Genomic DNA, 27,415 nt, shown 5'->3' with positions numbered 1-27,415 from the left:
ACCACATTTTTGGCTCTGCACCAGCAGTTTGTGCCAGCAATGTAAATATGTTGGTGTAGCATAGCTACACAGTTATACCAGCCTAAGCATATTTCATGCTCTGCTAGCATAAAGGGGCTTCCACCAAACTTATGCTGCCAAAACCAGGTCTTTAAAACCAGAGTGTTGCATTCTTAACACAGCCACCTTTCTGTAAACACTCATGATCGCCCAATCCTACCCATGTTCACCAGGGAGCAAGTCTCACAGGGCTCAATGGCACTTATTCCCAAGTAAGTATTTACGAGGAAGAACCGAATGTTATTTATCTGCCACTTTTCAACAGAAAAGTTCTCCAAGCGGTTTACAAATGAAAATAATAATAGGCCCACATTCTAAAAAGAAACAAGGGCAATGCCAGCGGCGGCAGCGCCCCTGGAGGAATGTGGGGTGCTGGGGCTGAATAGGGGCAATTGTTCGCCTCCCTCTAAATATGAAAGAGCCACCATTTAAAAAGGCGCCGCTTTGCCTAGTTAGCAGGAGGAGTTCAGCGTGTGAGAGAGAGAGAGAGACTTCAAGAGAACCGAAGCCTTGGAGCACCACCTTCAGATTTCGCGGATAAGACCGAGAGCCGCCACTTTCGTCCGCGCATACGGCGCAAGGAAAACAAGGACGTGTGCGACTAGAAACCTTGTTTCCTTATTGAGTCAGTGGGGCAAGGAGGAGCCAGAGGTACAACAACCCACTGAAAAAGCAGACCCTCCTAGAGGGATCAGGAGGAAGAAGGCGAGCCTGCGGGGAATAGCCAAGCCAAGGCAGCCCATGCCCATCCCACTCACACAGGTTTCTCCTCCTCCTCCCTCCCCGTTTCCACCTTTTCCGGAACGCCGCTACACCGGCGCGACTGGAGCGACGCCGTTTCCGGGGCGGCCATCTTGGAGGCCCTCGCATCCTATCGGGCTGCGCCGGATTGGAGAGGCGGGCTTCACGCCGGATCCGCCTGTGCTGACTCCGAAGCGGGGAGGGGGCAGCAGCAGCAGCAGCCTTTGGGGCGCTCAGCTGGAGTCGCTGTCGCCGCCATCCGCGCATCTCGGCGCCGCGCCCCGCCATGTCGGATTTCGACAGCAACCCTTTTGCAGACCCGGACCTCAACAACCCTTTCAAGGTACGGTGTGGCGAAGAGCGGAGCGCGGGGAGGCGGAAGCCGGCAGGCAGGCAGGCAGGCAGGCAGGCAGGCGGGGAGAGGGGCTTGCTCTCCGGCCTCGGCTAAGCCACCCACCCTCCCCCGGGTGCGTGGCGCGCGCTGACCCAGTTCGTGGCTGTTCGTACTTTTCTGAATGGTGTCTTATTTTAGGTCCGGCGGTGGCTGGGCTGGAGGACGCGCAGATCCTCCCTCTGGAGGCCGGTGGGGTGAAGTGCTGCCGCCCTCCTGCCCCACCCCCTTCCCTCGGCTTCCTTTCCTAGCCCGCCCCAACCCTGCTCGGTTTGCCCGTGAAAGTGGCTGGGCGAGGGAGGTGACTCTTTTGTGCTCAAAGGGGGAGTCCTTGTTCCAAGCAGGGGCAGAGCAAGGGGAGGAGGGGCTGCGTTCCCCCCCTTGCTCTCTGGAGGGCCCTCGGAGTGCGGGAGACAATGAAGAAAATAGGCAGGGCTGGAGCTCTTTGAACCCTCTTGCTCAATTATAGCTACAGCCCTGATGCCAAGGCTTTGTGACCTGCTTTGAGGCCCCTTTCCCCCCCCCCCCAGAGAGGCTACCTGGAAGCTTTGTGCTGCCTTCTTGGGTTTCTTCTGGGGCAAAGGTTCCCCCCTCAGGCCTTTGTCCGTCCTTATTTCTTCTCTTCCTCTAAGGAAGGGGCTCCTGGGAGGGCTTGTGGCATTACTTCTGCGTGTTTATAAAGGAAGGGTGCTCAAGTGGGTGGATGCTGCAGGCTTTTCTGGTTGCATTTAGAGGGCGATGCTCCCTGACACACTCTACTGGGCAATAAATGCTGCCAGTGACACATTCATCTTCTGAACTGTACCTGGCCAAGGTCTGCAGTAAACATCCTTGTAAGTTCCAAAGTTATTATAAAGGGGTGGATGTTAGAATTAAAGAAGCAAGAATGGCCTCTTTCTGCTATCTGCTAACCTACCATTCAAAAACACATTTTGTTTTTATTTGCTTTACTCTCTTAAGTTTATTTTTAGCCATTGTTATATATCCTTTCTGTTAAGGGTGTGAGGTCTGGCCCCGACCCTTTCACTACACACCAAAATGGAAGAAACGGTAGAAGAAACTGATGCCTAGCTTGCACCAAGGAACTTGTGTGGTTTCTTTAGATGTGTATTCATGCCCAATTCATTGGTTCAGATGCTGATGTCTAGTAGTTTGCTTTCCATTATTTGGCAAGTGAGAATAACTATGCTTGTATTGCATTCATCAAATGGAGAATTTATGGAGTGATAGTGAGTAACCTGTTTCCATGGGTTCTGGTGGTATCCCCTATCCAAGAATTCTTGAAACTAACTTCAAAATATCTTTTCCAGTGACTCAAAAAGCACTTCTTAATATATCGACATTTTTATGTATTCACATGTAACATAACACGCTTTCCTGAATTACAAACACTTCTAGAATTCAAAGTTTAGAGCAGACAAGCAAAGAGGTGAAGTCTACTTCCCAAATAATTCCATGGATGGTGGTTATTGTGTTGGCTCCAAAACATGCTTCACCTACCCAAGTAAGTCCAGAGGAAGATAGAATTTTATCTCTTTATCTCTCTAGTAAATGGATGGTAGATGACAGCTATTGGAGTCAGTGTTCCCTCTAACAGAGATTCCCAGATGTTGACAACTACAACTCCTATAATCCCCAGTCAAAGGCCATTACAGCTAGGGATGCTGGGAGCTATAGTGAACAACTTCTGGGAATCTCTGTTAGAAGGAACAGTGATTGGAGTAAGTAACAATGTTTGATATAAATTAGGCTTGTGCCCGAAACGTTTCGGAGGCCATTGTTAAGGCCTCCGAAACGTTTCGGCGCTGGGGCAGGAGTTGGTGCTTCGGCACCGGCGGGGGATACTACTTTAAGGGCGGGGGAGGGTGTACTCACCCCCCCCCCCCGCTGTGTTTCCCCTGCCGGCGATCTCCAAATTTCAAGCCCCTTGGGGCGGCAGCGTTCCTCCCTGCCGCCCCGTTGGCCGGAAGTCGTGAGCGTGCGGGTGCCCGTTGTGTGCGCATGGCGGGTGGGCACGCATGCGCACGACGGGTGCACACGCGCTTGCCACTTCCGGCCGACGGGGGGAACGGGGCGGCAGGGAGGAACGCTGCTGCCCCGAGGGGCTTGAAATTTGGAGAGCGCCGGCAGGGGAAACGCGGCGGGGGGGGGGGTGAGTACACCCTCCCCCGCCCTTAAAGTAGTACCCCCGCCGGTGCCGAAGCCTATTCGGGCACATCCCTAATATAAATTCTTCTACAAAGAAACTTGTACACAAAGGGAGACAATAAATATGTACAGAAAAATAGTTTGCAGTCGAGATAATTCCTCCTGGTATTTGCAAGGTGCTTTGCCTTGGTATTCTGTATGACAAATTCTAGAAGAGTAACTGAGCAGCTAATCACTAAGTAGATAACCCGTAGGACAAAGTCCAGAAGAGTAGCTAACCAGTTCTCAGTTGTAGCTTCTTGTAGCAAAGCTCAATTGGGTCAGATCTATACTACAAACCTTATGTCTGTTTTTTACTGATTCACTGTTGGTACTGGACTAACCCCCACCCACAGTTATTGTTTTGTGGGTGGTGAAAATTCTGTTTTCAGATCCCTCCTACCTCCAAACTACTGTTCCAAGGGCTTCCTGGGGAAAGGGAGGGGTTAGTGTTCCTGGAGAACCCTAACCAATTTAAGCCTTGCACATAGATTTGCTTCTAGAGTCCCATGATATCGTAATAAACTAACACATGTATTTGGGTGTGAGCTTTTATAGACTAGAGTGCGTGTGGTTAGATGGATCTGCCCACTGATGAAGTTGCTTACAAGGATGCAGTGTTACAAAGATGTCTAATCCTACACATTACAGGTCCTAGTAATGTGTAGGACCTGTTAAATCATGTTTAGCCCACAAGTATTCTGTAAGCATTTCATAATCATCTAGACCTATTTCAAACTGGCTTTTGGGTGGGCTGTGGGGTGGAGACTGTCTTGGTTGGCCTGTTAGATTATCTCCAATTGGGAATTGACAGAGGGAGTGTGATTCCATTGGTCCTTTTGGGTCTCTTGGCGACTTTCGATACTATTGACAGAAGTATCCTTCTGGAACGTCTGAGGGGATTGGGGTTGGGAGGCACTGCTTTGCAGTGGTTCCGCTCCTACCTCACAGGCAGATTCCAGATGGTGTCTCTTGGAGACTGTTCTTCAAAATCTGAACTTTCCTATGGTGTCCCTCAGGGCTCCATATTGTCTCCGAAGCTTAACATCTACATGAAACCACTGGGAGAGATCATCAGGAGATTTGGTGCAGGGTGTTATCAATATGCTGATGACACCCAAGCCTGTTTCTCCATGTCAACATCATCAGGAGAAGACATAATCTCCCTAAATGCCTGCATGGAGGCAGTAATGGGCTGGATGAGGGATAACAAACTGAGGCTGAATCTAGATAAGACAGAGGTACTTATTGTGCAGGGTTGGAACTCAGGAGACGATTTTGATCTGCCTGTTCTGGATGGAGTCATGCTCCACATGGAAGGAACAGGTACGCAGTCTGGGGGTGCTTCTGGATCTGAACCTCTCTCTGGTGTCCCAGGTTGAGGTCAGAGGTGCTTTTTATCAGCTTTGGCTGATACACCATCTGTGTCTGTTTCTTGAGATGAACAGCCTCAAAACGGTGGTACATATGCTGGCAGCCTCTAGGCTGGATTACTGTAATACACTCTGTGTGGGGCTGATTTTGTACGTAGTCTGGAAACTATAGTTGGTTCAGAATGCGGCAGCCAGGTTAGTCTCTGGGTCATCTAGGAGAGACCATATTACTTTTGTGTTGAAGGAACTGCACTGGCTTCTGATATGTTTCTGGGCAAAATACAAGGTGCTGGTTATTACCTATAAAGCCCTAAACAGCTTAGGCCCTGGGTGTTTAAGAGAACGTCTTCTTTGCCATGACCCCCACCACTTCTTAAGATCATCTGGAGCGATTTGTCTGTGGTTGCCGCCAACTCGTTCAGCGGCTACTCAGGAACGGGCCTTCTCTGTTGCTGCTCCTGGACTTTGGAATGTCTTCCCTATTGAAATAAGAGCCTCCTCATCTCTGGCAACTTTTAAAAAGGCACTGAAGACACATTATCACCCAGGCTTTTAATTAGATTTATAGTTTTATTATTTTTAATTTTGGGTTTTCAATGTTTTCAATGTTTTTAAATGATTTTAATTGTTAATTGATCTGATGTTTTAATCTATTTTAATTGTAAACCGCCTAGAGATGCAAGTTTGGGATGGTATAGAAATATTTTAGATTAAAAAAAAATGTTTAATTGATTTTACTTTGGTGTAACTTCTTGTATGGGATTGCATTCTTTGTCTGATTTTATGAGCTCAAGTGCTATCTACATGAAACTACAGTTGGTCTTCCTTTTTAAAAATGGTTTAGTGGCACAGCGGGGAAATGCTTGACTAACAAGCAGAAGGTTGCCAATTCATATCCCTACTGCTGCTATATTGGACAGCAGCGATGTAGGAAGATGCTGAAAGGCATAATCTCATACTGCATGATTTATCCTCCCCACTATAATGCCCACCACTAAATCTGGTAATTTTGTGAGTTGTCCATCCATTGTCTGGTTCCTAAATTTTTCTGGTTTCCTAAATGGTAAACTCCTCCTGTATTCTACCAAAGAAAACCACAGGGGCCTGTGGGTGCCAGGAGTCAAAATAGACTTGACAACACACTTTACCTTTACTCTCTTGTAGTTGCTTGTAGAAGTTGAGCAGTACCAAGCCGAATGTGTGAAAATAGATCAAGTGAGTTGCTAAGTATCTAGAAGATACTTCAGCAGTCAGAAACCCTGTTCCTGTTGTTTACAACCTATTAGGATATGTAAACATTTAGGCACTTTGCAAAATGTCAAACAAGTTCTTTGACTTGACCAGAGCTATGTTGGTAAGAATGTAGCAGGTCCTTTTCAGCCCTTACCCTTGTTTTGATTGGGGATGGGGCTGTAACTCAGTGGAAGTTCATCTGTTTAGCTTGCAGAAGGTCCCAGCTTCAATCCCTGGCATCTCCAGGTAAAGCTGGGAAGGGCTCCTGTCTGAAACCCTGGAGAGCCACTGTAGACAATACTAAGCTCAGGTGAACCAATGGCCTGACTTGGTATAAGACAGTTGTTTCTTATGGCAGGGTTTGACAAATTCCAGGCACTAGGGAGCTGTGGTGCTTAGACACGTCACCATGGTGCCTAGATTAGGATATTCAAAAGTAGAGTTATTTTTAAAAACCCTTTATTTGTTCTAGGCTGCCCTGTTTCTGTATGGAGTATGTTACTTGTAAAAAGAAGCTGATTTATCCTCCCCACTATAATGCCCGCTACTAAGTCTGGTAATTTTGTGAGTTGTCCATTGTCAGTTTCCTAAATTTTGGGGCTGTCTCCTAGATCCAAAGATAATTTGTCAAGGCCTGTTCTATGATTTCAGTGCAAGAGAAGTCATGCTTCACAAAAACAAGGAAGCTTGTCATGCTTTTGCTTTATCTGTTCTAGGGATAGAGTTGAACCTTCTTGGAAAGAGCCTGTTAATACAATTTCTTAAATTACATGTGCCATGCAAATATCAAGAGCGTCTGTTTTCTACTATAGAACTCCAAGGAGGTTAAGGTGGACAGTGCTGCTAGGTTTCATTAGCAAATATACAGTGTTCACTTATTCTCACTGCTCCTTGACTCATCGAACCCTGAAATTTGACTGACTAACTTTTTTGTGCATGTTTAGTTTTGCGTTTGTCATCTTATTTCAGCAGAAGTCTGTCTTGAAAATTAACAATTCTAAGCTTTATTAAATGTATATTGATATGCATATATTATACTAGTCAATGACCGTAATAAAGTTTCTGATATACTTATATGTATTCATGCACATAATGAAAAGTGGAAATATAATAATAATAATTAATCCCGGTAGTAATTGGTGCCCTAGGTGCAATTCCAAAACATCTTGAAGAGCACCTCAACACCACATGGGCCACAGAAATCACCATCAGCCAACTACAAAAAACAACTTTACTGGGAACAGCCTAGATTTTGCGGTGCTACCTATAATAAACAACAACAACAATATTGATAACAAAATTCTGGCATCCCAGGTTCTTGGGAAGGACTCAATGTGTGGATAAAACAAATCAGTCAGTAACACCTGTTTGACTGTGCAAACAAGAAATAATAATAATAATAAAATAAACTGTTACCAACTCCATAACAAATTATTATCTGAGCAGCTCAGAACACAACATTAAATCATGAAATAAAAACATATAACACATTAAATCATAACAGACCAAAAGGGGGGAAAAGGAAATACAAAATAGACTACAAAACAATTTAAAAACTTTTTAAAAATCAGTTAAAAATCAAAATTCAAAAGGTCTGAGTGATCAAAATAGTCTTTACCTGGCATCTAAAAGAATAAAGTGATGAAGCCAGGTGAACCTTAGTGGGGAGGCTGTTCCACAAGAGGGGTGCAGTCACCGAAAAGTCTCTCTCCCTAGTAGCCACCCACGTCCCCTGGTTTGGCAGGGGCTTTCGGAGGAGGGCCTCTGAAGAAGATTTAAAGGTCTGGATTGGGACAGATGAGGTAAGGTGCTCGCTCAGGTAACCTTGTCCCAAGCCATTTAAAGGTTAAAACCAGCACTTTAAATTGGGCCCAGAAACGGACTGGGAGCCAGTGCAGCTGACAAAGCACTGGTGTAATATGCTCAAATAATCTTGAAGCCCTATTTTGTACTAGCTACAGTTTCTGGACTGTTTTCAAAGGCAGCCCCATGTACAATGCATTGCAGTAATCCAAGCAAGAGGTTACCAGCGTGTGAGTAACTGTGGCCAAACTATCTCTGTCCAGGTAAGGTTGCAGTTGGCGTATCAGTCAAAGCTGATAAAAGGCGCTTTGAGCTTTTAGCGACAGTGCTGGATCAATGAGCACCCCCAGACTGCGAACCTGGTCCTTTACGAGGAATGCAATCCCATTTAGAACATGCTGAACATCATTCACGCAGACAGAGGAACCACCAACCAACTGTACTCCTGTCTTGCCTGGATTGTGTTGGCATATATTACCAACACATCCACGGTGGTAATATATTGCCCATGTAGAGTTATATTTACTCTGATTACACTACTAGTTTTGTTCAAATGGGGAGCAAACCATTCAGTACAAAAGAAGCTTGAACCCTTGACAGTTGCAGCTGAGTTACAATTAGTGTCCATTAGTTACAAAGTAATTTAAACCTGTACTTGAAACTGATTTCTGTGAAATCGTAAATAAAGGATTTTTTTTTCCCATTCAAGCTGACATGCTTGACTGTAAGTGTGTCATTTTGGTGCAATGATTTGGGAAAATCCTTCCATGCTACTCCAGCTATACATTTCTGCAGTATTTATAAGTGTTTCTTGTAAAGTCAGTAATCACTGTGTAATTAGATTGTAACCATCTTAATGGTGGTTAGACTCTAAAAGCTGTACATGTCTACCCAAAAGACAATCAAATATTGGCTGACATAAAGATTAAATTACTCATGAGTAGTCCTGTTGCAATTAGATGTCTGCCATTGCTGCTAATTGGTTAAAGGCTCACCTATTATACCTGCATAGGATCAGGAATTAAAAATAGTTGTGTCCTGTCTAAGCTGGCATTTCAAGCAGTGCTGATTAAAACTTCTTCCAAGCTTCTTCCAAGCAGGGCTGATTAAAGAAATGTCTAAAGCATAATTCTTGAACAAGGTGGTGTTTTTTTGTTTTTGCTTATAAACACTCTAGAACACGCTTCAAAGCAATTGTTGTGCTACTGGGTCTGCTGGGCATATTTGTGAGAGTATATCTAGAACAGCCAAGTAGTGTTTGTAGGATCAGCCATTTAAATAACCTCTGCTACTTCACAGCATGTGTTGATGGCTCAGGTATACAATTATAATTAATTTGTGGCATAGGTGATGTCTGTTAACATCCTTTGCTTATGCTGCCTGCATTTAGTCTCATGTATTTTTACTTTAAAACATTCTTTCTCCATCAATTTAATATTATGTAATTGTGATTGGCAACAAAATATTGCAATTTATTCTCAGCCCTTAATAGAAATGCTCATGTTCAGGGCTCTAGCCAATCTCGAAAGGGAGTTCTGTTGGGCAGTTTGGAGCTCAGGGCAGGAGGGGGAATATTTCAAGAGTGGGAGGGAAATAGGGCATCTTCTTTGTTCCTGAAACGTTCATTTATTTATGCATATCCTGCCTCTTCTAATTGTTGGCAGTAACTTTCAAAGAGCAAGCAAAACATAAGTGTAACAGATAAAAATCATACCAATCTTTGTCTACTGTGTTGAATAATGTTAAATGGTTTGCAATTGAGGCTGGCTGCCAGCACCAAACTTGAATGCTTTATTGCTACTGTGACTTTGCCTGTTATGACTTACTACATAATCCATTGGAACATAGTTGTCCTAGGTGTAAGTGGACATTCAGCAGGTGAGACTTCATCATTCAAAGTCTCCTTCACTACCTGTTGGGAGGCAGGGCCCTGGAGCATATTTCCCCATATAGTACAAGAGGAGTGTACTTGAACTTCATTGTGCACATCCCATTTTACCCTATTCCTTCCTCCTCCCCAATCCAGAATATGTAGAGGATCAATTGGGTCAATTCACTCTCGCTTCTCTCCCCCGCCCTTCTACCAGTAGCAACTTCAACAATCTGTGGCTTAATTGCCCTCAACCATAGATTTAATTGCTATACTCACATTGTATGTCCAATTTCTGGTTCCTTTAGACTTTTTTTTGTCCCCATAGGCAGAAGAAAGAATTGCCCATAATGACAAAATCTAGAATTTTAATATAGTGGTGTCTCTCCCCCCGCCCCAACCAAAAGGCAGCAACAAAAACTGGCGTTCCTGTCTTTGACATGGTGTGAATCTGGAAGTTGCTCTTCCAGGCAGTGACTGACATTCAGAGTAAACTATTCATGAGTAGTTCAGTTGAAATTAATAGGATAGGTTTGTCCTATTAATTTCAGTTGAGTTATAAGTTCTTTAGTCTGGATGTTAGCTAATTTTCTTCTCTGTGCCCTGAACATTCTGTTGAGGCTCTGGAATAGAGATGTGCCTGGAACTGCTCCTCCATGTTCCTGAGGTGGCGGGGGTTCTCCCTTAAGGGGAGTATTAAAGCCCCTTGGGGCGGCAGTGTACCTCCCTGCCGCCCCGTTGCCATCCTCAGCCAGAAGTGGCTGGAAGTACCGGGTACGTGTGCACACCCCTCCGTCTGCCATGCACTCGTATGCACACGACAGGCACACGCGTGCCCGGTACTTCCGGCCGAGGACGTCAACGGGGCGGCAGGAAGGTATGTTACTGCCCCGAGGGGCTTTGATACAACGGAGCACTGGTGGGGGAAATGGGGTGGGAGGGGTAAGTGCACCTTCCTCTGCTGCCTCTGAAATCCGAAACGGCCCCTGTGTCCAAAACGTTTTGGAGGCTTCTTTAATAGTCTTCGAAACGTTTCAGGCACATCCTTACCCTGGAAGCTCTCAGGCTGTCTGAGGTTTAACTTGTTTTCTTTTTCTTTCAATTTACAAATATACCTACTTAGCATACCTAGAGTATGTAGAAACCATTACCTTAGTTTGAGTGGCCTTGTTCTGCTTCCAAACTAATAGATAATCTACCACTGGAGTTTGCTATTAGTATATACAAGTGGGAATGACAATAAAATGTAACTCCTCAACTCTAATGCCCACCTCCATGTTAGTACTGTGTTAGTACTGTGCTTGCCCATCAATCAATCGAAATTTCTTATGATATTAGATCAAATACAAGCATCAGTACAAAATAAAAGTAAATAAAATGAGTATTTTGTGCCAACAGGTAAGAGGTACAATCCCCAATCATCATTGGTATTACTAACTTGGCCTAAGGGTAGGCTGTTGATTGTCACATTTTAACTGCCGCCACATGAGATTTAGCTACATTATAAGTAATATTTGCCATCTTATCGGATAACAGTAGTGTAAAATAAAACTCTGATGAGCATCCAGAAGTACCTAGCAACAAGGGGTTTATAAGCTACGGCAATCATTGTAAAAAGGGCAAAAGAACAGGACATGTATAGAGCTGACCACCCTTACTCCACAAGGGCAGATTCTGTCAACAAAAGGTGTCTTGGTGAATTTGCCCTGCAAAACCGCAGATGGTAGAACATTATATCTCGCTCTAAAAAAGAATCTTCAGTGGTTAGGCATTGCTATTTTCTCCCCCGTTGCCGTCCTATCCGGCAGCTGCTTGCAAACTCTCACAAGAGCTGCCTCGCATGGGATTAGCAATGGGTATGTTTAAAAATATTAAATATATAGATTATTTTTTCCTTAGAAAACTTCTATGAAGATTTACTTTACTATGCAGACTCTCAGCCTTGCTAACTGAGCAAGGAGGCACCTTTTAAAGTGGTGATTCTATTTAGCAGGAGGAGAGCAACTGGCCATATCCAACCCCAGCACCGGCATCCCTCCAATAGTTGTTGCCTGTCTTAGGTTTCTTGTGAGCCCTTTGGGGACAGGGAGCCTATTTTTATTTTATGTATGTATGTAAACTGCTTTGCGGACTTTTGTTGGAAAGCGGTCGCCCCTGGTGGCGCAGTGGTAAAACTGCCGCCCTGTAACCAGAAGGTTACAAGTTCGATCCTGACCAGGGGCTCAAGGTTGACTCAGCCTTCCATCCTTCCGAGGTCGGTAAAATGAGTACCCAGAATGTTGGGGGCAATATGCTAAAATCATTGTAAACCGCTTAGAGAGCTCCGGCTATAAAGCGGTATATAAATGTAAGTGCTATTGCTATTGCTGTTGCTATAAATATCCGTCATATTTGTATTTTTCTTTAAAAGTCTAAATCTAGAAGCTAGATTTTCTAAAATGAGCTATAATAGATTGAGATCTTATTTGGCATGTTGTTTGAGTGATTTGTTTAGTAAAAAAGAACCCTGCCATATTAATTTCCCATTCAGTATCTTTCAAGTAGCTGAACTGAAATGTATAATTTGCAGGGGGCGGGGCAGGCAGTTTAGAACTCAGTAAACACTTAATGTGGTTTAAATGTTATACTGAAACAAATTCAGAGCTTTAGGTAGAAAGCAATTATTTTTATTGAAATACAAATAAATAAAATAGTTATGTACCCTCTGACTTTCTTCCTAGGGATAATCACTTGAAAAACACAGTTGCAACTTGAAATTGTTGAACTTGTCTAATATTGCATTGGCATTCATTGTTACGAATGAATTTTATGAAACGATGGACATCCAGACTAGTATTGGAACATGCAGCAGTGTGAGTTCCAGACGATCTCTGTGCTGACACTTAAGCTGGGGAAGGGGTGATTTTTGTCTGTCTCCATTCTTGTGAAGCCCACTGTGCATCACCAAAATATGTCCCTAAGGAACACATTTTGGTGGTGGATGGTGGGCTCAGAGGAAAGGCAACCTGGGTAAAAATCGCCCCTACTCAAGTGACAGTGCAGGTGTAGGGGTAGTCTGTAACTTGTACTGCTACATGTGCATAATGCTAGTCTGGATGCCCGCCAGTTAATTTTTAGAAATGGAGAATTTTTCACAGGAAAAATTAAGTATAGGAAATATTTCTGTTTTGGAAAAAATTCCATACCACATCTCTGATCCTAGTATAGCTTTCTTGGCATGAAGAAGAGAGAGCAGCAAAAATCAGAATCCCCAGTGTGTTGTATAAGCCATAATGACTGTTAAACTTTCTAAGCTGGCCTGCTATGTTAGGTTTGGCTTTGAATGAAACTCTTAATGTAAGCTCCATATTTCTAACAGATAAAAACTAACTGAGTTGCAAGTTAGTTCAGATGCCAAGTTAATCATAAACTGGAATGTGAACAGGAGTTAATCTTATCAAGGAAGGTGCTGTGACTGTGTTGGTGAAGAGTTGATTCAAATGGTCTTTTTTTGCCATTTTAAAGTACTTTGTGTCTGGCTGGCATGAAATAAACTTTTAGTGGCAGCAGTTGAAGATCATAGTCCAGAAGATCTGTCAGGAAACAGTAGATAAAATATGAATTTGAGCTATGAATACAAATTAAGTATACTGAACAAATTAAAGGCTAAGTGGTGGAAGAAAACATTCTTTAAATAATTGGCTACATGTAAAACCTGTCTTGTTCTGGGGCATTTTAAGGTTTCTCAGTGAGAAGCTCTGTTATGGTGGAGAAGCTTCCTTGAAACACAGAATGTTTGCCATGACTGAGTTTGTTTTGCATGCACAGCTGTAGGGAAGTGCTGGGTAGGGATACACCAAGGTATCCAATAGACCTGTCAAGCACCTGTACTGAGTGTACCCTAGAACAGAGACGGGTAAACTTCAGGGATCTACTTTTTCTCTCTAGTGCCCTGTGATTGGCATGTGAAAGTTCAGAGTGGTGATGAAAGGGCAGATAGACTAGAATTAAGCAACCACTCATCTCAGAGCACAACATGCTCAGCCCAGGAGTAGGGATGTGCACGAGCTGGCTTGGCAACCACGGGTTGGGCGGGGATTGGTTCTTTTAAAAAGGAGCAACACAGGTGCTTATCTGCTTTTCCTCCGACCCATAGCTCATCTGGGACTGGCGCTGGCCTGCAAAAGACCATGCATGGCTGCTTGCTTGTTTCCAGCAAGCTGTGTGCGGCATCAGCATGCACATGGCCACCGTGCATGCATGGGGGCCATGTGTGTGCTGGCACCGCATGCAGGCTGGTGGGAATAAGGAAGCAGCTGCTTTTGCACACTAGCACCAGTCCTGGATTAGAAGGGGGGGGCAGTGGAGGAGCAGCTAAGCACCTGCGTTCCGCCTTTTTAAAGAAACCAATCCCCGCATCAGCCACGGCTGCCAAGCTGGCTCGTGCACATCCCTACTCCTGGGTTGAGCATGTTTTGCTTTGAGATGAGTGGTTGCTTAATTCTATCTGACTTTTCATCACTACTATGAACTTTCATTTGTCAGTCTCAAGTTGGCAAGTTGGAGTCAACTTGAGCTTTCAGTACCAGCTTGCAGCATTTTCACACAAAAATCTATTCTGGGTTTCCCCCCAAGTTTTCTTTGTTTCAGCAGTCTAATGGGTGGTGGTAGTAGTGGTGTTGCTGTTTTGAACAACTGTGAGTTGGAAATCTTTGCTGAGCTATTGCAAATCAGCCAGAGATCCACCGGGAAGTTCTGATCTATTGCCTTTCTTCATTTGACTTAGAACATGCCTTAGAATTTTCTGTGGAAGGTTGGGGTCTTCAGGAGACAAGTCAGTATGGGAAGAGTTTTGCTTATTGTGGAAGTAGGTACTCCAGAAAGATGCTAGAATTAATCATGGGGTACAACTTACAGCCAAATCCCTAACTAGTTTTATTGGGAATACAGTCAGAAGATGAAGCAATTAATTATAAAGGCTTCTTGGCCTATACTAGAATGGGGCCAGAATGGAAATTGCATCTCACTGTAAAGATTCAGTATTGCTCTCCATAGAGCAGTAGTATATAACATCTGTGGAATATTGCACTGATGGACAAATTAACTCAACAGTTTTGAATTTCCCTAGGGTCTTCCATCTCAGATTGTTATATTAACTGTTAGTATAACATACACAACAATCATCTGGATATATTTCATGGTTCTACTAGTTATTTTACATTTTGGAAAGGTGTTCTTTCTCTCTATAATAAGAATACTCCCCTTTCCTCTATTTTTCTTCTGATTGATAGATATTTCCTGTAATGTTAACATATTGCTTCATAATTGCATTTTTGTTTGCAAAACTGCTTTGTGTTTTTTTTCTTAAAAAAAAAATATAAAACTGATTAGTAAAAATTAAATTTAAAAAAGCTAGAATTACTGCATCACTTCGTGCTACGATACTGACTACTTATTCACATACAAGTTACAGCCTTTTTAAAAACTTGAGGCTGGTAATGAGTCTTCTACACATGTAGATGAATAAATCAGAATCTTCACAAGATTCAGGACACTTTCAGATAGAGGATTTTTCAATTGTCAAGAGTCCTTGTCCGGGGCACCCAATATCTGCAAGCTTCAGAAGGACTATGCCAAGCCTTGCTAGTCTTTATTGCAAATGAGGATATTTGTGAGGCAAAACTCAAACAAGGATTCTTGTAGAAACCTCAGTAGCTTTGTATATCTTTCTTGGATATTGTTTCCCACATTTCTGGTTTAGAGTTAAATTGTGTCTGTCTGAGCCTCAGTCTACAACTGTATTTCTATGCTCTGTTATTTCGGTATCTCATTGAACTCGATAGCGCTTGCTTTAAAGTAAGCATGCATAGGATCCAACTCTGTCAAATAGTATCAGCATGGCTTATCATGATTTAAGCTTGTAGGAAGGCCTTAAGGTGGGCTGTTGTTGGAAATGCAGTTTGGAATAGTGGTGTTCCCTTGCCACTACAACTTGCCTGTGCTGGTGCTCCTTTCAAAGCTTGTAAGGGTCTGGATCAGGAGCTCCTGATCCAGACACTTGCAGGCCTAGAAATAAATGTGGGGGAAAGAGAGGAGGTTGCTGCTGTCCTCACACTCATGCTCCTGGTTATGCTGGTCCCACTCTGCCTTTTGAAAAAGCAGAGATGAAAAAGCTGGAGTGGCAGGAAGTGACTTGAAAGACAGGCCGCCTCATCTGGCCTTAGTAGAGGGCTGGCTGTGATCAGTCTGCTTGATGGCACTAGCTTTATAGAGTTTGACATGATGTGAAGGGTCCAGATTGTGTGGCAAAATTGGTGTTGGGCTCCCTAGATTACTGTCTGGAAAAAAGTGATAAATATTGTATAGATTATTTGAAGAGTCCCACCTTGAAATGCACAGGTCACTTAATTCACCAACAAATAATTGATAGTACCTGTGGCTTTTTTCTTACTCTGGCATATAGCTCAGCCATGCACACTTTTGTGTGTGCGTGCGCATGTGCGTGCTTGCTGTCAGTGTTAAAGAACTATTGCCTTACCTAAATTCCTTATCAAAGACTCAAGAGAAAATTTAGCAGTCATGGGATAAAGGGACAGGTTCATGGGTGGATTAGTAACTGCTTGAAGGACAGGAAACAGACTGTAGGAATAAATCGACCATTTTCACAAGGGAGGGAAGTAAGAAGTATGTGTTAAATGTGCAATTTGAGAAAAATATGAATTGGTTATTTCACATTACATAAAGGTATACATGATGTCTGATTCTTGTAGTGCTGTTGAGGACAGCAAAGTAAAATTGGGCTGTGCTGTCATTCTTGAAATACCGGCTAGCTGTACAGGTTCTGCTTTTCATTCTTTAATTTAATGTGGCAATCAACAGAGAAGGAGGTTTGAGGATTGCACTTGTTTCCCGGTTTGGAAGTATTGGGTTTTTCCTCTTCATGTCAAGAGAACAATCCCTGCCCCCCCCCCCCCCCCGCATAAATAAATAAATAAATAGGATCACTTCTGTGCTGAAATGCATCTTTTGTATTCTGGCTGAAGTCCAAAACATCAAAACCATCTTAAGAATATCTTTTGTTTTTTGCTCTAAAAATAACACAGAAAACTACTGTGCTCTCATGGTAACTATAATCAATGTCAAAAAACCCTTCCTGTTAGGGCAGCTCTTGAAGTCTTTACAATGTGCAATTTTAGGTGTCTAGAAGTCACTCTGTATATTTCAAAGAAGCAGTAATAGAGACTGCTGATCTCATACATCCTCTGACTTTCACCCGCAGATGGCATGCACAGTACCTGATAGCACGGGAGGAGATTAAAAACTCATGCAACCTTTTTTGCCATTTCCTTATGTATGAATCAACCCTCGGTCAGTAACTTGGCTGAACTGGCTGAATCAAGAGGCACTAACATCTTTCTGTGCCAACCCCTGCTAACTGGGCAAAGAGGCACTTTTTACCGTGGTGATTCTCTTTATTAGGCAGGGGGGAGAGTAACTGGCCCTATCCACCCCCAGCACAGTACTTCCAGGGACTGTTGCTGATGTCTATCTTATGTTTCTTTTTAGAATGTGAGCCCTTTGGGGGACAGGGTTCCATCTTATTTGTTTGTTATTTCTCTGTGTAAACTGCCCTGAGCCATTTTTGGAAGGGCGGTATAGAAATTGAATTATTATTATTTCTTGTTTACACAGTCAGACAGGTGTTATTGACTGGTTTGTTTTATCCAGACATCGAGTCCTTCCCAAGGACCTGGGATGCCAGAATTTTATTGTCAATTGTTATAGATATTGTTGCAGAATATAGGCTGTTCCCAGTAAAGTTGCTTTTTGTAATTGGCTGGTGGTGATTTCTGTGGCCCCTATGGTGTTGAGGTGCTCTTCAAGGTCTTTTGGAACTGCACCCAGGGCGCCAATGACCACTGGGATTATTTGGGTCTTTTTCTGCCACAGCCTTTCAATTTCAATTTGTAGATCTTTGTATTTGGTGATTTTTTTCTATTTCTTTTTCTTCTATTCTGCTATCCCCTGGTATTGCTATGTCGATTATTTTGACTTGTTTTTCTTTCTTCTCGACTACAGTTATATCTGGTGTATTTATTGTGTGGCAGATGTTTGTCTGTTTGTAGTTGGAAGTCCCATAATATTTTAACATCTTCATTTTCTTCAACTTTTTCAATTTTATGGTCCCACCAATGTTTGGCTACAGGTAGCTTGTATTTTTTGCAGATGTTCCAGTGTATCATCCCTGCTACTTTGTCATGCCTTTGTTTGTAGTCAGTCTGTGCGATCTTTTTACAGCAGCTGATTAGGTGGTCCACTGTTTCATCTGCTTCTTTACAAAGGCGGCACTTGCTGTTTGTGGTGGATTTTTCGACTTTTGCTCTTATTGCATTTGTTCTTAGTGCCTGTTCTTGTGCAGCCAGTATTAAACCCTCTGTTTCTTTCTTCAGGTTGCCATTCTTAAGCCATTGCCAGGTCTTGGTGATGTCTGATTTTCCATTTATATTGTGCAAATATTAACCATGCATGGCTTATTTTTCCATTTTTCTGCTCGGTTCTTGACTTGTTCTTTCTTGTAGGCCTGCTTTGTTTGATTGGTGTTGAATAGTTTCTCGTTCTTGACCATTTGAAGCGCATCTTCTTCACTGTCCTTGATATATTCTTCAAGGCCTCTTTTCTCCTCCTCTACTGTTTGATGGACTTGCAGCATTCCTCTTCCACCTGAGCTGCTGTTGTTGTTGTTGTTGTTATTAAAAATAATGAAAATAAACAACCACCACCAAAGCAGGACAAGTATGCATATGCCCTGCATATCACTTAACTTCATACAAAGTCGTTTCTGCAAGGCACTTCAGTGGAATGACAGTAACAATTATAGTACTGTACTATCGAAGATCTCTTACTAAGCTCACTTACAAGAAGAATATTCGACTCTTATTTACTCTTCAAGCTGTTTTTCTGGCACATACAGCAGTGTTTACAATGGTTTTTTTAAAGATCTAGTTCATGTTACGATCTCTTCAGATTTAATTTGTATTTCTTCATATTGTAGAATTGAGAGTCTTAGAAACACTTGTTAAAATTGCTTTTTGATTAATGAAGATTCACTGGATCTCTTCAGGTAACTTGCACTGTAAGGGTTACCTACCAGTTTATTTTGAGGCAAAAATCCGACTCTGCCATTTTGGGAGGAAGGCTATGATGCAGATGTAACAAAATACGATAATAATTAATTAGGGTTTCTATATGCTGAGGGTATTTTTTCCCCCAGATCAAAGGTTTTGTCTCTGACTTACATTCCTCTGGCTTGCACTGCTTCCTGTCTCAACCTTTCCTCACATTGCTCTCATGGTATTGAGCACAACGTTGCCTCTTTCTCCATATGTGGCAGGTGATCAACTGCTTTTCAGACCAGTGATTCTTTCAGCTTCGCAAAATTTGCTGACTGGCAGCAGCTCTTCATAGTTCAGGCAGAGGCTTTTCTCAGCCTTTCTCCTTGAGCTCTTTTAACTGAGGGTACTATGGATTGAGCGTGGGACCTCAAGCATGCAGAGCATGTGCCCTGTCAATGGGCTTTGGAGTGCTCACCTGTGAGTGGTTGCTACATGTCTCTGGTGAGTGGCAGATTACAAGTGGAATGATGTCTTTTTCTGCTCTTGAAAAGAAAACAAGTTGTTCAAGTAAGAACTAATCTGCTTACTTTCCTTTCACTATCCCTACAACTGGATAGTCTTCCTCTTTATGAGCCCCATCGCCCCTTGAGGTCGTCTGGAGAGGTCCGTCTCCAGTTGCCGCCAGCTTGCCTGGTGGCCACATGGGGGCGGGCCTTCTTGGTTGCTGCCCCATGATTGTGAAATGTGCCCTACTGAAATACGATCCTTCCCATCTCTGAAAAATTTTAAAAAGCATTTGAAAACCTACCTCTTCGCCCAAGCTCTTTCAGCTTTTAAAATTGTTTACGTTTTAATGTGTTTGATTTTAAATTGTTTTAAGTTTTTGTGTATGTTTTAAACTTGTTTTTATGTTGTTGTTAACTGCCCAGAGATGGAAGTTTGGGGTGGTATATAAATCTGATAAATAAATAAACTGGACTAAATTTGGTCGAAATCGGTTAGGCAGTTCACAAGTTAGCCCACTTGCACCTCAAACGTTCATGTGTTCATTGGGTTGGATGACATTATCACAAACTATGTGTTTGAGGTGTCCCTACAACTGTACCAAATTTGGTCCAAATTGGTTCCCACTTGTGCTTCAAATGTTCACATGTTCACAATCTTGAAACAGAGTGGATGACGACATTAAAAACAACACCCTTCAGCTATCCCTATGTGTCTCCACACCTGTAGCAAATTTGGTTAGGCGGTTCACAGGTTAGCCCAATTGCACCTCAAATGCTCACATGTCTGCCATCTTAAAACAGATGGATGACATCATTGCAGACCATGCCGTTGAGGTGTCCTTGTGTTACTCACTACAACTGTACCAAATGTGGTTCATATTGGTCCAGGCATTGCATAGTTGATGGTGGGGGGCGGATGGGGGCAGACGTGAGTGGACGAGGACAGAATGCTGGGTGATATCATAAGCCTACTGGAAAGTAGGCTAAAAGGGGACAGAATTTCTTCACTTCATCTCTCTCACTTTCTATCATACCCTGGTGGCGCAGTGGTAAAACTGCCGCCCTGTAACCAGAAGGTTACAAGTTCGATCCTGACCAGGGGCTCAAGGTTGACTCAGCCTTCCATCCTTCCGAGGTCGGTAAAATGAGTACCCAGAATGTTGGGGGCAATATGCTAAATCATTGTAAACCGCTTAGAGAGCTCCGGCTATAAAGCGGTATATAAATGTAAGTGCTATTGCTAATTGTGCGGGGAGCCAGAATGGGGTGGGGAGAGAAGTACAAACTAGCAGAGCAACTTTACCCATCCTTGCAGAAGAAAAATTGAAGCATTGGAGTTACACATGCATGCTGTACTGGAAGTTGGTGTGGACTGAGGGCTGTGCCTATATGCATGCTGCTGGGCAATCAGCTTGTAGTAGGCTGAAAGGAAGAAATGGAGCAGCTTACCTTTTAGCCTGTGGCATGAAAGGGTGGGTGGGGATTGGGTTTGGAGGATGTGTACTATCACATGCACTGTTTCTCCACCCAGTCTCTTCCCCCACAACCCTGGCAGACTGTTTCCTTGAGAGCATATTTCCTTCCCCTTCATCAGAGAAATTTTTTGATGGGTCTCCAAGTGTTGAATCCAAACATCTCCTATCTATATATACTCCTGTTGAACTTGACAGTCCTAGAAGAACATATATGTAAACATTGAGCATAATCTCATATTTCTCATATTTGACATATGATAGCTATTGTGGCAGCGAAGAATTTAAAAGTATATTTTAGGATAAAATGATTATTTGTAGCGCTTCAGAACTTTTTGTTTGATATATACATTTTTCAGTTTCTTTGTGACAGTGTTTAGCTAAAAACTGAACTCTCATTTATACACTCGGGAGGAGCAGTTTTCCTCATAATTCAGCTGTGTGACAGATGGGATAGCTTGTAAATCGTGTTAATCTAGATTTATAAGGAAATCAGGATGAAATGAGATGGCCTACAGAATAGGAAGAATGGCAACATTTCTCTTTACACAAAATGATATGACTAAATATGAAAATCTTGCCATCTTTGACAAAGTACTCTCTCTGCATTTCTAAAATGCTTTTATTTAAAGGACACCAGACATTTGTAATGCAGTACACGTCTCTATTGAAGGAATTTATTTCATTGATAAGATTTATATACCCCATACAATTAATCTTGTGGCAGTTTACAACAAAATATAACTTTTTAAATTTATAGACTTCAGTTACATTGGCTCAGTCTTTGGGGTTGCTTCTACTAAAAACTAATTTTAGTCTAATTGTATGCATACCTCTTGGAACTTGAGGGGACATCTCTGAGCATGCATGCATGGAATTGGGTTGTAAGTTCTATACTGAACCAGAAATTACTCTTCCTCAGGGATATTTGTGTTGTTTGTTTTACGCTTTAAAAGAGAGAGAGAGAGAGAGAGACACTATTAGAATTTCTGTAAAGGTAAAGTGTGCCGTCGAGTCGGTGTCAACTCCTGGCGACCACAAAGCCCTGTGGTTGTCTTTTGGTAGAATACAGGAGGGATTTACCATTGCCATCTCCTGCACAGTATGAGATGCTGCCTGTCAGCATCTTCCTGTATCTCTGCTGCCTGATATGGGAAATACCTATAGTCAGGAAAACATACCTGTGGAGATTTGAAACAGCAACCTCTGGCTTGCTAGTCAAGTCATTTCCCGCTGTGCCATTAGGTGGCTAGAATTTCTGTATCCCCTCCCAAACAAAATGAAGATAGATTAAAATGAAGACCTAACTTGTGATCTGAAATGTGGTTGTATCACTAAGATGCATAATGCTGAATGTGCTAGGATTGGCAGTGGCGCATACATGTAACGATTCTTCCTCTTTGTTTAGGATCCTTCAGTTACACAAGTGACAAGAAATGTTCCTCCAGGATTAGATGAATATAACCCTTTTTCAGATTCCAGAACAGTAAGCATCCCTGTCTTTATTATAAATATTTTTATATTGTTATATACACTTTTAATATAAAGTTAAGTTTTTATATTCGCTTTATACTAAGTTTTATATGGAATGGCATCCCTTTGATTACTGGAAATACCAATATAACATCAGTATCAATACTTATAAATGTTTTGCTGACTTATGAGATCATTGTGATAAAGTGTTCACAATGACTGAAGACTGAGTTGAGATTGTATATTTTAATGCTGCTAATGATTATTCTAAAGTGAGAAATGCATCGAAAAGTGGTAACTGTGTATTTGCACTTTAACCATTAAATTAAATTATTTTTAAAAATTAAAATAAAACAAACATTTTTAAGTGGAAACTTTTTATATTATGTGAATCTTTGAATTAGTTAGAGTTTTACAAATCAAACCCACTTATGACCAAAGACATTTATAGTAGCCTGTTGAAGACATTCATGATGAAGGATCTACCTATCCTTTATAAAATATTTTATAGGTTGTTCTGCAGTTAGTAATAGAAGCTTTTATTCTACAAGTATAGACCTGTTTTAGTGGCTTTTACTGGAAATGCCTTCTCCCCCACTAAATACAAGACTGAGAAGGTAATGGAATTTTCATACCTCAGCATTGCACCCTGTGAGTGGATTGGCTTTCTCTGTACTGAATAACTGACTTCTGTTCATAATCCCCAAGATTTTGACTGCTTCTGTTAAAAATACTCATATTTAGTTCTAATCAGAATGTTGTGGGTTTTGCATATGCCACATTATTGACAGTATTCATATACTGCTTTTCAACAAAAAGTGCTCAAAGTGGTTTAGTTAGCAAAGGGAATGAGAAGACTGTCTCATAATTTAAAAAAAAGAGAGAGACACAAGAAAGACAGTAGGAACAGCAACTGGAAGAGATGCTACGCTGGGCTGAATAGGGACACTTACTCTCCCTCTGCTAAATATAAGAGAGCCATCAGTTCTCTTTACCCAGTTAACAGGGGCAAAGTCAGCTTTTTGGATGACCTAGGAGAACATTTATCATTTCCCAATTTCTAGGGAGAGCCTTAACAAGGGTCTGCCTTTCAGACTAATCAGTGTCTTGGTTGGGCTAAGTATCAACTTTCTGGTGGCCTGAAAGTGCTTTGACAATTTGGAGGTACAAATTGAACCCCCCGATTCAATAAAGAAGTGTATTGATGCCCTGTGTCCAAGTTTTTTGGACTATGCATATTCTACAAATGTATTGCATTAAGGGTTTTAACTTGGGAAGTACCCTTTGATACCCACTCGGCCCTATGACACTACGGTCCTTGTTTGTGATAGTGTTGTGTTTAATTCATGCACACTACCATTTCTACAACATTAAACAGATTTTTTGGTTTGCTTCCACAAATGAGTCTTCTGTCTCTGTTTGTATAAATGATTATAGGATTGACCCACAACCACAATGAAGAATCAGATGTTCTTCATCAGTATTCAGAAATATTATTATGTAATTAAATTTCACAATAAGCTGCTGGTATAAAATGTGGAAATGAGATCTAAGGCATGCTAAATCTTGCTACAGACAAGGAAATTATAATAATTCAAACCTTATTTAATATTCGTTCTATATGCAACATTTTCATAATTGATCTGAGTTCATGTTGCTTTACTTGTAAGTACGAAAATTTATATCCTTGAGAGAAAAATCCTTCAATATCTAAAAAGTAAAGTGCATCAAATAGTGAGTGAGGAAACCTGAACTCATGAGAACATAATGGTAAAAAGACTGATAACTGCTGTAGGTATTCCCAGCATCCAGCCCACCTAAAGAACTTTATTGTAACTTCCAGGTGCCATGTAACCCACTGCTGAAGGATGGCCTTCACGGTTGCTTGCTGTTGTAGAAATGTATATACAGCAGACTTTCCAGGAGGTGGTTGCGTGAGAGGGATGGTGTTTGCGGGAGTAGAGTAATGAAGGAGATATAGGTGTTGGTTTATCAGTGGAAAAAGTACATGAAACAAGAGTGAATGTTTAGTTGTGGTTGAAGGGAAGAAGTCTCTTGTGAATCAGAATGAGTGATGTAAATGGAAAAAGCTTTCCTCAGGCCCTTCATAATTTTAAACCTTGAAATGACCCATTCTCTCATACATTTGATTGCTTTATATTGTGAACCCTTCAGGGGCATAGATCAGGCTTGTTTAAAACAAACCTACATGTCTAAATATATGTATAAGTTGCCCTAAGAAAGGATAGTGTGAAATGTAGTGCAAAGCTGAGATCCAAAGCATTGTATAGCAGAGATTCTGAAGTGTTGCTTCTACCACGATGCGTCATTATTCCAAACGCTTCTCCTGAAAGTGGTGGTAGCTTGTGAGGAACTGTGATTGGGAGAGGAATTCAGAAAAACAACACTGAATTTTGTCTTGCTCAAATAAACTAGGAGCAATGGTCTTAATTACCTTACACAGAATATTAATACTATGAATGATGGTCCCAATACTTACTGACTTGAGAAATCTGTCACGTAATCTGATGTATGAATTAAATTTTTATCCCATCCTCTCTAAGAGCTCGGGATGGTGAACATGGTTCTCTTCTACCCTCCCCTGCCCCTTCAAATGTTATCTTCACAACAGTGCTTTGAGGTTAGATTAGACTGAGGGGAACGACTGCCTCAGAACCATCCAGTGAGCTTCTTGACTGAGCAGGATTTTGAACTTGGTTTCTGAGGTCTTAAGTCAATCAGCACTGTACCACTTCCCCTTGCATGGAGATTAAAAACCAAATGTAATTTTAGGAGTGGAAATGAGAACTGTACTAGTCTCCTGACAATTGTCATTACTTCAGTAGCTATCTCATTAACAATCACTGCTTTGTTCTCAAAGCAGGTCCTTCTGCTCTTGCCTAACTTGCCAGCTGGAGCCTCTGATTGCTATCCATGGGAATTTTCAGTAGGCATGTGTTTTATAATCTCTCTTCAAGCACTGTCATAAGACTTGGGATGTCGTAAGCCAAAGGACAGTGTCTTTCAAATTGCTCTTGATAATATCAGTTCCCTCTGTGATCACATCCTTAAAATGTAATATATCTCCAGTTCCTGAAAATATACATAATGAAAGTATTTTGTGGGGTCCCAAGTTGAGAATTTATCATTTCCAGGCAAACCTGTTGGTGGAAATATATGCAAACTTTCAAGGTAAACAAGACTCTTTGTAAGACAGATTGTTAAGATGATTTGGAAATAGGAGTTCTGTTACTTGTAGTGTAACTACAGGAACTTTATTTCAAGTTGCTTAATTGCACCAGACTTTTTCTCTAGAAATACAATACAATGGATAGTGCTTGATTAAACACCTCAACTACATTTTAAAATACCTTTTGAGCCTTACTTTGGCAAAAATACACACATGCAGCCCAATTATCTGATGGCTTGATCTTGTATAACTTTTGAGACATCTGGACGCATAGCCATGGGAGTAGCTCTTTCACAGTAGTTCATATTTGTGTTTTTAAAAATGTATCATTTTTATTAAAAATTATAATTTTTATTTTAAACAGAAGAGATCTTAGAAGGTATTTTGCTTTCAATAAGACCTTAACATTTAATTAAAACTTAATTACATTTCAAATCACAAACGACTGTATAGCTTGCCTTTTTTCTTTAAAGTAGGGTGGACTGCCCTATGTGTTGTTCATCAGAATTCTTTATTCAGCTGGCACCAGTAATTTTGGTCCTCAAAACATTCTTATGGCTCATATGCAAGTTGACTGTGTTCAGTTTAAACACATTTATGGCTGTATCAACATATACTGCCAAATGACTCCAGACTTGTCCTTTATATCTTTTTCTATGAAAAGTAAAAATTCTAAACCAGCTCTACATCTATGAAGTGGTGTTTGCAAGACCAGCCCACAAATGATGAACTACATGTGAGTTTAAAACAGTTTTCTATATTATTGTAATTACTGGCTATCTTTCTGATCTCGCACAGCATTTTCTTAATTTTACTAATATTCAAAATCACTTTGTGGGTAGCAAGTGGTTGGCTCCAATTCCGATTATGTACTAAAGAAGCTGAATGATTAATGTCTTTGTCCCACCTAAGATGTGGTCCATTGACTTCTAAGTTTTCTGCAAAAAAGCAACTAATACATTTTATAAATAAATAAGAGTGGAGCTAACCACCAGAATGCTGCTTTGTTCAAATATCCCAGAAAAAAGTTAGCCACAAGCACCCAGTGGACTGGTCCAAGCTCTGGTTACTTGTATAACACATGGAAATATAAGACTTGCAATTTAGTTGATTGATTTTGGTTAGACCGCCCTGAACCATTTTTGGAAGGGTGGTATATCAATCAATCAATCAATAATAATAATAAATAATAATAATAATGGCACCTCAACACCATAGGGGCCACAGAAATCACCATCAGCCAATTACAAAAAGCAACTTTACTGGGAACAGCCTATATTCTGCGACAATATCTATAACAACAGCAGCAACAATATTGATGATAAAATTCAGCCATCCCAGGTCCTTGGGAAGGACTCGATGTCTGGATAAAACAAACCAGTCAATAACACCTGTCTGACTGTAAACAACAACAACAACAATAATAATTAATAATAGACAATTAAAACAGCACCCTTGATTGATCTGGCAACTTATTTATTTATTTATTTATTTATTTAAAAGTAGAAACCTTTTGTGTCAAGCACCATCTTGGAAGAGGCTTTGTTCTTTCTGTCTCATGCAGGAGGAAATGCCTCTTCTAAGATAGTATAATGAAAGGAGGAAAATGGACAAAGCCTCAAACTGAAGCTCAGAAAATAGAAAAGTATTGTGGTAAATAACATGCCTGGTGCTTTTTGACTGGCTTCATCATCAGGAGCACTAGGAGAAATAACACTAGGAGAAATAACACAACCTTTAAAAACATCCTTGGTCAACTAAGACAAATATAATTAAAACAGAGAATATATAGCATTCTTTGAAAATATATATGAGTAAGCTTTGTAAAGCATTCACATTGGAATGTGGATAATTCACACAAACATAAGGACTTTTTTTGTATTATGCAAAAAATTTTCCTTAGGTGGTGCACATCTGAATAATTTAAAAAGAAAAAAAAATCCTTTTTCTTTGTAATTATTAATATACACACTTGTGTGGATATGACTATGAAAAATCATTTGATTAATTCACCAAGGTATTGG

At 41.4% G+C, this 27,415-nt stretch overlaps 1 protein-coding gene across 2 annotated transcripts in view; it reads left to right on the top strand.

The window, feature by feature from the left end:
• Positions 1–686: 686 nt before the first annotated feature.
• SCAMP1 (secretory carrier membrane protein 1) overlaps positions 687–27,415 on the top strand; it is a 64,582-nt gene continuing 37,853 nt past the window's right edge. Inside the window, exons 1-3 of one of the 2 annotated variants that reach the window (XM_053299070.1) lie at positions 1,084–1,144; positions 22,137–22,214; positions 26,056–26,127. In XM_053299070.1, the coding sequence (XP_053155045.1) occupies positions 26,083–26,127 (45 nt within the window). In that variant the 5' untranslated portion in view covers positions 1,084–1,144; positions 22,137–22,214; positions 26,056–26,082. Of the gene's footprint in view, positions 1,145–22,136; positions 22,215–26,055; positions 26,128–27,415 lie in introns of both variants that reach the window. The other variant, XM_053299069.1, reaches the window with a different exon arrangement.

Source organism: Hemicordylus capensis, chromosome 2 (assembly GCF_027244095.1).
Source record: "Hemicordylus capensis ecotype Gifberg chromosome 2, rHemCap1.1.pri, whole genome shotgun sequence".
NCBI lineage: Eukaryota > Metazoa > Chordata > Lepidosauria > Squamata > Cordylidae > Hemicordylus > Hemicordylus capensis.
This window is presented reverse-complemented; position numbering and strand designations above follow the sequence as displayed.